This window comes from Paramisgurnus dabryanus, chromosome 22 (assembly GCF_030506205.2).
Source record: "Paramisgurnus dabryanus chromosome 22, PD_genome_1.1, whole genome shotgun sequence".
In the NCBI taxonomy this organism is placed as follows: domain Eukaryota; kingdom Metazoa; phylum Chordata; class Actinopteri; order Cypriniformes; family Cobitidae; genus Paramisgurnus; species Paramisgurnus dabryanus.
In genome coordinates, this window is record NC_133358.1 from 3714624 (window position 1) to 3728063 (window position 13440).

General features: G+C 35.9%; 1 protein-coding gene across 15 annotated transcripts in view; it reads right to left on the reverse strand.

The window, feature by feature from the left end:
• Positions 1–13440, reverse strand: part of kmt2ca (lysine (K)-specific methyltransferase 2Ca) — a 297061-nt gene that overhangs the window by 60048 nt on the left and 223573 nt on the right. For 13 of the 15 annotated variants that reach the window (XM_065294625.2, XM_065294622.2, XM_065294623.2 and 10 more), the window contains 6 exons: positions 10811–10922; positions 10607–10676; positions 10456–10519; positions 10106–10338; positions 5561–7174; positions 1184–1384 (listed from right to left, as the gene is read on the reverse strand). In XM_065294625.2, coding sequence (XP_065150697.2) covers positions 1184–1384; positions 5561–7174; positions 10106–10338; positions 10456–10519; positions 10607–10676; positions 10811–10922 — 2294 coding nt within the window. The remainder of the gene's footprint in view (positions 1–1183; positions 1385–5560; positions 7175–10105; positions 10339–10455; positions 10520–10606; positions 10677–10810; positions 10923–13440) is intronic. The other 2 variants (XM_065294618.2, XM_065294613.2) reach the window with 1 other exon arrangement.

Consider the following 13440-nt stretch of genomic DNA (forward strand, 5'->3'; position numbering starts at 1 on the left):
GAGTCCAAGTCAAGTCTCAAGTCTCGTTGTAACAAATAAAACTCTAATAAAAAATAAAGAAATTACAATCTATGGTTGTAACTATGGTAACAATAAAATACTGAAAAAAATGTTCCCCTTAATGTCCAAAATCACTGAAATTACAGGGGTTTTACATATGAACAAAAACTATAACATTTCAAAACTAATAGATCTGTGGATTTTAGCTGCTTTCAGTTGACGCTTGATCTTTTATTTTGACTCCTCTGTGGTTTAGCCAACCGATCCATTTTTATGTTATTAAAACAGAAAGGCAAGAACTGATATCACAGTTTCGCAAGTGCATTAAAAATCTACATAAATAAGTGACGATTGTATAAACACTTGCCTAGTTTAGGTCATCTTTTGGCGGACCACTGGGGGGGTTTGGCGGACCACTAGTGGTCCGCGGACCACACTTTGAGAATTACTACTCTAAGGCAACGCTTCAGTATGACGAAGTGAAGAGAAAATATCAAAGGATATGCCTTAAAGATGTCATTATATAGTGGCGAAGCGTCCATACGTAGTCATGGCAGGCATTGGCCAGTACATTGGTGTTGTTCCATAAAAAAGCTTCAGAAAATCGGAAGAGGAGCAAAACCGTTCTCGAAAGGGAACCCCTTTTTTAAACCTTAGGGACCTAGGGGGCTTATAAACCCTAAGATCTTCAGAAAGATAAGAGGGAGCACACCATTCAAAATCAATTCTCAATGAGATCGGAAGCCAACCCAGGGAATCCAGAATAGGGGAAATATGATCAAATTTATGAGTTCCAGTCAAAAGTCTGGCCACAGCATTCTGTACTACTTGTAAACAATTTAAAGTTGTTTGAGAAACACCAGCATAAAGTGAATTACAATAATCCAGTCTTGAAAACACAAAGGCACAAAGTAAGTATGTATGCATAAACACGTTTGGAACTAGTTTCAGAGTTTCTTTTTATTCTTGCCTCATCTTAAAAACTCTGGTGCTACCAAATTAAGTCCCAGTGCATCCTCTCTCAAAGTTTAGAGCCCTTCTGGAGTTTTCTCCAGTCCTCTCACAGTCCAAAGACATGCAGGTTAGTTTGTCATTAATATAACAATGCCATTAATAAATATAACAGACTCTTTGTAAACTGACTCCATATATCATAATCTTGAATTAGATTTAGAGTAATTACCTGTTTGAGTTGTGTCATCAGCAGGTCTGTATTGGTGTACAGTGCCTGTCTCTCGTCATCTTCATTTCTCCTCTTTTTCCAGCGGGATGTAGGTTTCTCAGCTCCAGTCTTAGATGTCCTTTTGTTGCGCTGCTTTCTCTTAGACTGCTCGGCTACAGATGTGTCAAGATCAGCATCTCCCATTAAGTGGCTGTTTATATTCTGTAGACATAAAACATATGCAAAACCTGCAAAGTGTGTCTGGCTTGATTTATTGTTAATTTGCAATTTTATCAGACTCTTAATGGATTCTGCCTAAAAACAAGGGTATTTCTAGATGGCCTGGGGGAAAGATTATGTGGATTTGACGCAAAAGTGTTTGATAAATGATGTGTCGAAAGCATTCTGTTACAATCATTATCTCATTATTGATGACAGAGGTGGCATTAGTAGCTTTTGAATCTGAACTCTTGATATATTTTATCCCCAAAGAGCAACAGTCAAATAAGTTACGTAATGTTAAGTTAATTTAAAGTTAAACGTATTGTGTTTGCATATGAGGAACTTAATTTAGGTTTATTTAAAATGAGCATTTAAGTACCTTCAAAGTAGATTCAAAATCTGTAGGCAGTTTTCCATCAAACTAGCATGATAACTAGAGGCATGGCAATAACTTAACCTATGCTTTTGTCTAAAGGGAATTGTAAAATGACATTCACCAATTTTCTGAGAGCTCTTTGGCTTATGACTTCCATCATTTTTAATTGATCCTCTGGGATTAGCATGATGCCATCTAAGTCCCATTAAACTTGGGGCAAACAGCTGTATGTCCGTGTATGTTTTGAGGATCGCTCTGAATCTGATCACTATAAAAAGTCCTTCACAAAACGCTATTATCACAGCTTTAGCTCAAAAAATGTTGTGTGTTTAAAGAAACCTACCCATATTTGAGAGATGATAAAAAGAGAACTAATGAAGGTAGGATGAAACTTTTTTTTGAAAGCAGAGGGTCTTTTCTTTCATTTGATATTAGGGCTGTTTTCGACTAAGGATTTTCATTGTCGAATCTGATTCGTTAGATTTTGCCATAGTCGACTGATAGTCGAAACTTTTTTTTTTAGATAGCAGCTAGGGCTGTCCTGGTGAAGGAATTGGCTACATGTTATGAAAAAAGATTAACAAGCTATACTACAGCTAAATATATCTTTTTTTTAAACAAAAAGAAATTAAAGAACCATTTCTTACCAAGAAGGCTTTTTAAGTGCAGATTTACAAAGCATGGGTAAATACAGAACAAAGCAGTGTCTTAAAGAAATTAAAATTAAGACAGTATTTATGCACCTCTAAAGAAGGCAATGAATATTTATTTATGGCATTTTCTATAGTATATTAGTAGATAAATTAATGTGTATCTATAAAGTATGAAAACGATAAATCATTATTTTGGCTAAATTAGGCTGAATAGATCATTTTTAGTCAGAAAGATTTGTCATCATTTCAGAACACGTTAAAATAAACTTAACATTACAAAACAACTTATGTTATATCCGAGTGTTTCTTGGTCAAAAATATGTTGGAATAAAGCCTATGCCAGTAAAAAAATTACACAACAAAAATGTTTAGATCACGCGGACTGAACGAAAAAACGTTTATTAAGCGGACTCTCTGCAACATATTGGACGTGCTTAAACAGTCGAGTCGCATGTGATTTCAATGTTTATAATGTTTCACGCACCTACTGTTGAAGAAAAACTTTCAAATCTAAATGTCCAGGTAAGAGTCAAGTGTTCAGTCAGTTAATAATAAAGCCACCAGCGTTTTTGGGTGCAGCTCCCTTATTCACGGAGCGGACGCTGTATACAAAGAAAAAAAAAACTATAAAGGTTTTTATTTTAAGTGGTTTTAATGCTGGTAAGCAATTAGTTATATTATGGCGCTTTGTATTTGTGTTGATCAGTTAAATTAAAGTAATCTTAATCTTTAAAACTTTTAATCTTTAAAAACTCTACTCTAAATGCAAGACGACGTTACAGTTATTCTGTCATCTTAGTTTCACTTTTGCATAGTATTACATTTTGAATAGAAATGTACGAAAAACAAGTTACTCTCTTAACTCTAGACAATCTATTTAGCCTTTATTATAAATATGATGTGGAAAACAAGAAGGTATTATAGGCATATAGGCATAGCTATATGAATTTAACGTGAAAAGCGCGGTTGTTGCGGTTACTTGTCATCCATGCGGTTAAGCTTCTCAATGCTACTGATCAATGATTACATAACACTTCCCTACTATTCAACTATGAGGTTCATAGTCGAATCAGAGATCTCCGAATCGAATCGTCGAATCCTCGACTATAAGAAGTCAGCACTATTTGATATACTGTATGTTAGGGCTGGGCGATAATTCGATAACGATAATTTTACCGATATAAACTTTTTCGATAAAACGATAAGGACAGTTCGATAAGTGATCGATAATGTTTAAGCACTGTGCGTAATGTTGCGCGAGCACTTCCGGATGCGGCACGCGCTCTTGGTTTACAATCACAGTGACAGTCAGACTTGAAGGAGTGGAAGATGAGGCAAGTTATTTATTTATTAGTAGAGACCTATGATTTTCGCGATGCGGATAACGCGGACGGAATCCAAATGCGCGGAAACATTTTCTTGTGTGTAATGTTGGACGCGCAAACAGGGTTCGTCAAACACAGCAGACACAGGTGCGTGCAGTATACTTTACTTTCATTCAGCGTCCGCCTTGCGCACGCACACGTCCGCCCAGCTTTAAAAGTATATTTACAGGACATTCACAAATTCAGGAAACTGAGGAAAAGCAGCAGATCCACCACTGCAGTGAATATAGTGTTTGGGTATGTGCGCTCCCACAGCAAAGTGACACCCTTGACATCCATTTATCAGCGTGTATAGCTCGTATATGTATAACACACGCGTGATCACTGAACTAAGTTTTCTTTCTTGTTTAAGTGAACATAAACAGCTGTTACTCAGTATATTGAAACTTAAAGCAGTCTGTCTTGGGTCTTAAAGGGACAGTAGTCTGCTGCTTTTGTGTCAGAAAGTGTTGATTTCATAACAAATAGATTTACATTTAATACAGATGCATTAAAACAAGATTTTAGTTTTTGTATTTGTCATGTTCTGAATAAAAAGTAGTTTAAAACCATTATTAACTGTCTGGTTTTTACAATTTTCATTCAGGAGCAAAAATCTGCCTTTAAATTTGACAGGAGTAAAGATTTGTTATTTATCATGATAATTATCGATATCGACTGATATGGAAAACATTTTCTCGATAATTTTTTGAGTCATATCGCCCAGCCCTACTGTATGTTTATATATTTAAACAAAATTTTCTGAAAGGCATTAAACTTTTGTGAAAATCATGAAAAATGCTGGTGCTGGCTGGTAACTTTTTTTAAAACAAATGCTGGTGGGAAAATAATTAAAATCACATAACCAACCATTTTTATTGTGTATAAGTTGATAAAAAATTACAAAATGTAGGTGCATTGAACTTTAAATCAGTTAGATAAATATAGACTGGTCTAATTATCTCTAAATAACTATTAGTTTGTTAGACTAGTTCTTAAACAGCTGCTTGTGCAATCGGATACTGTTTTTTAAATGTTACATATATATATATATATATATATATTAATATTAATAATAACTATTAATTTTAGAATATAGTATATAAATATATATGAACACAATTAATTAATATTTAGAATACAATTAGAACCCAATTAATATACATCATATTAAAAATACTAATCATATAACCACAGAAAAACTTAACTCTTTCAATGCCAGCGTTTTTTTTAAAAGTTGCCAGCCAGTGCCAGCGCCTTTCATGATTTTCACCAAAGTTTAATGCCTTCCAGAAAATGTTCTTCTTTAAATATATAAAACATACAATATACCAAATGAAAGAACAGATCCTCTGCAAACAAAAAAAAAAAACGTTTCATCCTACCTTGAGTGGTTCTTTTGCAATCAGCTTTTGAATATGGGTAGGTTTCTGCAAAAACACCACATTTTGAGCAAAAAGCAGAGATAATTCCATTTTGTGACGGACTTTTCATAGAGATCCCATTCAGAGCAATCTTTAAAACAGACACGGACATGCAACCGCTTGCCATAGGGCAATACTTCTGGGTTTAAGAAGTTGCGGAACACCTGGTGGATAATAGCGGTATTGCGGAAAGACGGAAAATCTCGTCATTGGCGGGGAAGCGTTTTCTCTTAATTGACGAGATATCTCGTCAATGGCGGGGAAAGAGTTAAGAGACCACTTCAAGATTTTTATAGCTTTTTTAAATGTATAATTTTTTATAAAGCTTAAACATGTGTTAAAAAACGCCATGGTCTTACCAAAGAATTTGTACTGTTCCTTCTTACAGAACTTTTGCTGTCAGTCAGGCTTTCATCCTCTGATTGTATGCTGTCATTAGACTGCTGATGTGTGAGAAAGGAAGGAGGAGGTGTGCATTTGTTCTTCAGAAGGTGTTTGAGCAACTCATTTCCAGAGTCCCCATTCTGGGATGTTGTAATGGGGGAAGTTACCGCATTACCCTCTTCAGTCTTTACAATCCCAGCCTCTGCTGTACTCAGACTGAGTGCAGGCTTTCCCTCAGTCTTCTGGGACTCACTGGTCTCTACCTTTTCTAACTTTATGTTATGGAGAAGCCCTCTCTCAACTTCAGAGCCCACACTTGACTGTTGTTGCAGCTGAGTACCTCTAGAAAGATTGCTTTCCTGCTCTGCAGACGATGAAAGACTGCTAATAGAGCATGAGGGGTTGGAAGACTCAGAGTTGTCCTGGTCCCCCAAGACAGCAGCACTGCATGTTGGTGTGGATGATGTGTCAGATACACATGGTGTGAGTGGGGCAGTGAGGTAAGTGTGAGGTGTAGGAGTTTTTAAATCTGCATCAGCATCCTGCTTCTTCTTTCGATTCCCTTTCTTTTTGCCTTTCTCCTCAGGAATGATGTTAGAGTAGAGCTGGATCAGAGACTGTCCTGAGCTGGGGAAAGTAGGAGGTAATTGGGTTGTAGTATCAATGCCAAATGATGAACCCTCACCTCTAACATAGTGTGTCATGTCAGACTTTCCAAACCCAGTTGGACGAGGCTGACCTGGTTGGAGACCACACATCATAGGGTTCTTAGGTTGAACATTTGGGCCTATATCTGGACCGAAAGAGCCATGGCCAGACACAGATTGGCACTCTCCACTGTGAAGAAAGGCAGGACCGGAACCCACAAAGTCTAAAGTCATGTTTGCTTGCTGGGAAAAAATTGGGCCCATCTGTTGTTGTTGCTGCTGTTGAGGTCTTGGTGTCTGAGTAAATTCTTGTGACATGTCTGAATTAAAGAAGGGCATCTGGGAAAGGCCACCCATGCTGTTGTCAGGTCCAATTCCCAAGCCCTGCTGCTCCAGCTCTAGCCTCTGCAAGGCCCTTTGCCTTTCAACTTCCTGCATAAGTTGAACCCGTTGTTTTTCTTGCTGTTCTCTAAGGCGCTCCCTGCGTTCCCGCTCCTGGAAACCTTCACTAAATGGATTATTATCATCAAACTTCACATGAGGGGCACTGCTACTGGCTCCATTACCTCCAGATACAGTACTAGGCTGTCCAGTTTGAACTCCTGGAACAATTGGGGGAGGAGGCTGCCCCTGAAAAGGCTGGGTAGCGGTAGACAATGGCATTTGAGGCAGCATTCTAGGTCCGCCGATTGGGCCACCAGCACCTTGTTGCCATCCTGGCATGTGAGAAGGTTTGGGTTGACCAAGATTGGGTTGCATTGGAATCATAGAACCTATTATAGGCTGGCCCACAGGAGGTCTGCCAGGCATGATTCCAGGGGCCTGTCCTTGGATTCCTGGAATGGCCTGGATTGGAGCCATCACACCAGGTTGAAGATGTTGCTGCTGTTTAACACAATATTCCTCAATTAGTTCTGCATGCTCCTTTTGTTGCTTTCGTATCTGCAGGAGTAATAAACAGACAAAAGAGTGTGTGAGCCAGAGCACTATAGAAAGATTTTACTCTTCTTTTTTGTTTTGTTGTATTTGGCATTGCTTATAAAAAAGTTGATAGAGTAAAGAGATATGGATAAGATTTTGTCAAAGAAATAAGTCAGACATCCTTTTAATGGTTCTAGATGCATTTGCCTACTTTTCACTTCACTGATCCAAAGCTAAAAACAATTAAATAGGCAAATTATTTTTCTCTCAGACTTACATCTTTAAGCTCAGTTACATCTTTCCATTAATATCTGAGAAAAGATGTTTTATTATTACTGGTTACTGCTATTGGTATTATTAATGTGTCTCCCTTTAAAACTAATCAAGTTAAACTACTTAAACAACCTTAGTTACTGACTTTTTATAAAACCTAAATGAGTTTTTGTGACTTGTTGTCTATGAGAGATTTAAGAAAATCTATATTAAAGTGTAACCCTAAATAATGACAATACATTTCAAAGGTGTGCTTTTTTTGCCCTATGACCTTGAGTGTTTCCACTTTTGTACCAGGATGCGCTCTCTCCTTCCCAGCGCATTTGCGATCACATAGGATTGCAATCTTACTTCTAAAACACATTTGATTATTTCAGAGGTATGGCTTCATGAATCATTTTCAAATGTACACCGCAACTCTGTAACATCGAAAATGACTGAAAAGTATCACCCCTGCAAGGCTTTTAGAAAACAAATACAGAATTATCAAGCGATAGCGGCATCATGATGAAAATAAACTCTTTTACTGCAGTAACCATAGTTTAACGGATAAATTTTAAACCTAGGTTCAGGAGGAACCTAAACAATCAGTCCTGTGCCTTTCCTTCACTGCTCAATTTTCCCCAGTGCAGTTCTGTTACTTAAACTTGGGACTCAAGCCCGGTCTAAGGTTCAAGCTGCCTTCGAGGACAGCAAGCCAAGTTCGTTTACCATTAATTATTAAGACTGAATGGGCAGGCGAAATATGTGAAACAATGAAAGTAAAAACAAACCGCCAAAATATGGTTCTACACTTCTACTTAAATAAAGCCGTTATTAACTTCCCTCATGGATGGTTCTTTGATCTTTACTTCCGTTTAAAACTGTAAACATTTCGCAAAGTAGTATTTTCACACACTCAGACACTAAAAATAAGTGATGGAGCAGGTATGTACAACACGCAAGTTTCACTCCACAGCTCCTCAGCCCCCCGTTCCACGGAAACATTTTCAAGCTAAAACCGGTCCACGCTGTAAAAAATGTTGGGGACCCCTGCCATAAAATAATTATTTTGGTTCCTCAAAGAACCACTCAGTCCATGGTTCTAAAAAAGCAATTTCTTTTATACCTTTTTATAATCTAAAGAACCTTTTTAGCTACAACAAAAAAACATTTTGTGAAACAGAAATTGATTTAGATGATTTTGAATTTATGATTTTACTTTTTTTGGTGTGTGTGTGTTAGTACATTTTAACGATATGCAAAGTTATACAATGACGCAAATGACTCCAACTGAAATGTCTTTTCTTCGAATAATATCATCTCAAGGATTGTAGGCAACAGTTTACGTCTGCAGCCCTTTGAGTAGACTCGATGAACATTATCATAATTCCACTCGCTTCTGACTCACAGCTTGAAAGTAGCCTATGTTTTCGTATTTAAAGTTACATTTATTAAAAGAGTTTTGAGCAGTGTAGAGTAGTGCGTTGTTTGTCATTTTAATCATCACAAATGCAGACATGGTTTTATGCTTAAGTATCCTTACCCAACTAATCTTTTACATTCTGCTCAAGCATCACTGGCAAAGTCGATCGTTTTGCTTGGTCATCTGAATGTTCTGGATCAGATTCAGGGTTGTATTGATAAGGTAGTAAAGACAATATTTATTCACGTCAATACTGCATTGTTAGCTGACAAATAAATATAAACTGCTATAAAAAAGTTTTTTTCACCTACATATACTTCTGTAAAAAGTGTCTTCTTTTAAACAAGACCAAAATTAGGCTTCTTGATAAAAAAATATGTCAGAGTTTGAAGGTGTACATAACCTTTTCACCATCCCCCCAGTCAAAAAGGGCTGTGGCATTTAAAGGGTTAAGGGCTTAAACCATAAACACGCAAACACATTGCATTACACAACATAAACAAAATAACGTTCTTTTTAACAACGTAAAATGAACTCTTTAAATACAGTATTTCCCACCCTAACCTTCTATTTAATTAACAAATAAATGAATGAATACCCTTGTCATATAATTTCATGTGTTCCAACAACTCTGGCAATCAACACTATAAGTACCTCCAAATTTTTTAATACATGCAAACAGGGGTGGGCGATAAACCGTTAGTTATGATAAACCGGTAGAAATTTGTCAACTGGTAGAGATTTTGGAATATCGTCTCTATTGAGGTTACACGTAACGTTACTGTGCGCATGGTCACAGAAACTTAACGTTTGTACACGCATTTAAGCACCGCGGTTTTAAAACAAGTTATTTTAAGCCATTGAAAGACAAACAACAGTGCTATATGCGCGTGCTGTTTTTGTGTGAAAGGAATGTGCAAGTCAGGCATCAGCGGCTCATTAAGCTTGTGGGCATTTTTCCCCCTTATTTGTCTTAAATACATATATGCGTCTAAATTCGCGTCTTTCGTTCGTGTTCATTCATCACTGACTGTTTATCTCCAGTGAGCTTGAAGAGAATTGTGTGAGAATTTTGAAAACTCTATGGCATTAAATATTTTAATAACATAAAAACCTTATCAATAGATTAAAACCTCTACTGTGATACATATCGTTATCATGATATAAAATGAATCCTATCTTAATAAAACATTTTGGTCATCATATCGTCATAGCATAAAATAATACAGTGGCATAATTACTGGCAGATATTCTTCTCTAAACAGCTGCATTACCTGTTCCAGCTGCTTTTGAACCATGCTTTGCTGTTCAGTCACATGTTTTAGCTGTTCGGCATCCTCCTCTGGGAACTCCCGCCCAGCTTTTTTTGCTGTGCGTTGTTTTGCAGAGAGGGCCTTTTTAGATTTCCTGTGTGACCCAATCTGGTCCTCTAGAAACTTTTGCTGCATTTGAAGAAGCTGCTGTGTTTCTTGAAGCCACTCCTCATACTGTTTCCTCTGTGAATCGTCTGGAGGACAAATTTTATGTATTTACTGATTTACTCTGAGAACTGTTTTTAATTACACTTAATGGCAAACAGTATCTATGTGAACATCCAACATATGATAGCAAAAATAACACTTACTAACAAACCCTGGTCCAAAGTTAGGGGGATTGGGCCTCACAATTTGTGGTGGCAACTTCCCATCCTAAAAATATTTTTTTCATATATGCATCTTTAAAAACAGGTTCATTACATGAAAAAAAAAAACAGTAAATATAACCTGATCATGTACCGGTCTAAAGAAATGTTGAGAAAAACCAGATGGATCTTGTTCATGTGTTCCAGGCACCTGTTGCATTCTGCTGAAAACATAATGAGTAACACAAAACTATTAACCATCATTTTATTAACCTTGTTAGTGTTCAGAGATAATAATAAAAAAAAGGCAGGTAGGAAAATAACTGTTTGCTCAGGAAAGCCAAATAACAAACTTTACCTATTCATAACTATGGGTGTCATGCCCATACTGTTCTGTACCATGACTTTGTTGATCCCCTTTAGAGCCACCATCTTTGCCTTCATGATTGGGTCAATAATGGAGTCAAAATCTTAAAACAAAAATATCACAAATGTTGTGCATATGTTATCTTTACTCATCTTTAAATAAATAAATTTAATAACTTATTTAATATGGTGGTTAAATTATACAGTATACTTAAACTCAGAATTTTACTAATATGCATTAGGATCATAAACAGATCTTAAATCTGGTTTGTTTATCACTGTATTCTAATCCAACAAATGACACATTAATATTTTACATGATATTTTGCATTATATTTTTCATATTCCACCTTTTTAACAGTTTCATAATTTTAAAATGATTATTTAACAAATAAAAGTCTAAATACAAAACATTTACAATATTTACAGAAAAAGCAAGTGGTGGGCCATGCATTATACACTTAGACCTTCAGTGGTGTTCTTCCTGATTTAATCCACCTCTTTATACCAATCATGCACTGTAAAACCAAACAGTAAAACTAATAGAAAGTACCTGGTACTCAAAATGTGCCAAAAAGTTTAGCTAACTATTATTTTTGAGTTCATTCAACATCTATCATAGATTTAAGTTAACAGTAAATCTTTTTTTGAGTTTTTACAACTACACCAAAGGTAAAGAGTTAACTTCTTCCACCCTGAAGCTATTTTGGGGATTTTCGCCTGGATTTGGCCTACCCAATTTCAAAAGCTTCCCATACCCACATGCAGAGGTTTACATACAAAAGTTTGGTATCATTTTACAGGAAACCCTTTGAAATTACATAAAACACTGTTGAAAGTGCTAAACATGGTTGTATGTGATGTCAGGCCTCTAATAAACACAAAAATAAATAGGCGCTTTTTATGTTTTTTTTCTAAAGTTTTTATTCGAAAGTATATAACTCTGGTCCTGGGTATCTCAGGTCCCTGCAGACAGTTTTGTTTGATTCCAGCAATTGTCAGCTTACAGAGGAAAAAGGAATTTTTTCTCTATCATAATATATGCAAAAGTTATTTTACTCCAACTGATGGGAGGAATAATACGCTTATGGTGAACAATTTCGCCAAAAAACATTTGAAGTGCTACCATAACCACATACAGTGGAATAAATGCAATTTCTTTATATCATTTTAAAGAAAACCCTTTGAAGTTACATAAAAAGCTGCTGTTTGTGACAAAAATTGTTATTTATGTTGTTTTTCATATGATGAAACACCAAATTTTATTTTTTATGTTGTAAACATAGTCTTTGATAGTGTATAACTCTGGTTCTGGATGCTCTAGCAGACTGCAGACAGTTCTGGTTGTTAGCAGCAGCAGACAGTAAACACCCCAAAAAAGAATGAACTATTTATCATGTCGCATTCAAAAGATATTCTTATTTTACTGAAGGGTGCGGAAATACATTTTTCATAAAAATATTAATTTTTTGTTTTGCACATATAATAAAAAACTAGGGATTAATTATGCAAACAACCAAAGAAAATGCTGTGAATGGACTCATTGTTTAGAGTAGGACCTAAAATAAAAGATGGTGTATCATTTGTGGCTATATGTGCTATCTGAGGCAGTTCACACTCAAGTTTCACATATGTTTACAAAAGACCATTTTTTACCTTATTATTCATTCGATGATTGTTGGATATGTGTTGATATTAGAACAGAAATAATGCTGTAGCCTTATTCCTGAGAGTGAGAGATTTCATTTGATATAAGACTTGCCCATGTTTGTCATTTTTGAAAAATATGAAATATGTGAATATTATATGATATCAAAAAATATTGGGGGGGTGATAGTGTAAATTAAGTGTAAATAACTTTCTTACAGTAAAAGATATGTCAAAGTGATGCATATCTGCAGAAAGTAGAGACTCTAAGCTTTCAAACAGTATCTCATATGTGTTACTGGGGTCCATGACGGAGCATTAAAGATTAAAATAATCTTTTATATTAAGTCAAAATACGAAATTTTGGACCCGGGTCCTCAGGGTTGAAGAGGTTAAGGGAACTTGAAAAGTAGATTCAACCATAATTAAATATTTTAAGTCAAAAGCCCTCTAGTGGCGGTTTTTACCAAAAAGTGACATCATCATTGAAAGGGCACTCAGACGTGTTTTAAGCAGATGATTTGCTCTTGGATGCAAATAATTACAAACTTTTGGTGGTTGTGATGAGTTCAATTTGCCAGGTAAGGTAAGAAAGAGTCTGTCACTGCAAATTTACTTCATTTTAAAGTTAAATCAACGCCATTGGTTGAGGAGGTTCACTTCCCAGCATGCTTTGCATGAGCCCGCAAAACGAGAGCATTTTTTTATATTAAGTGATATTTTATGTGGTTTTTAGTAAACAAAAAGACTCCGTAGTGTTAAACATTTATTTATCTTGGAGATTTAGAAAAGTTTGCTATTTTTGTTTTGTTTTGTGCTTACCATTGTTCAGAAGTGTAGTGCCTGTGATTAGGCTTTAGGTCAATAATGTGTTGCTTTATCATATAAACAATATCTATGTGAAAATCAACACTGAGCTCAGTCTCAACACACTTTCACTGGTATCAAATTTTCATGAGTCACATGATATGTTTC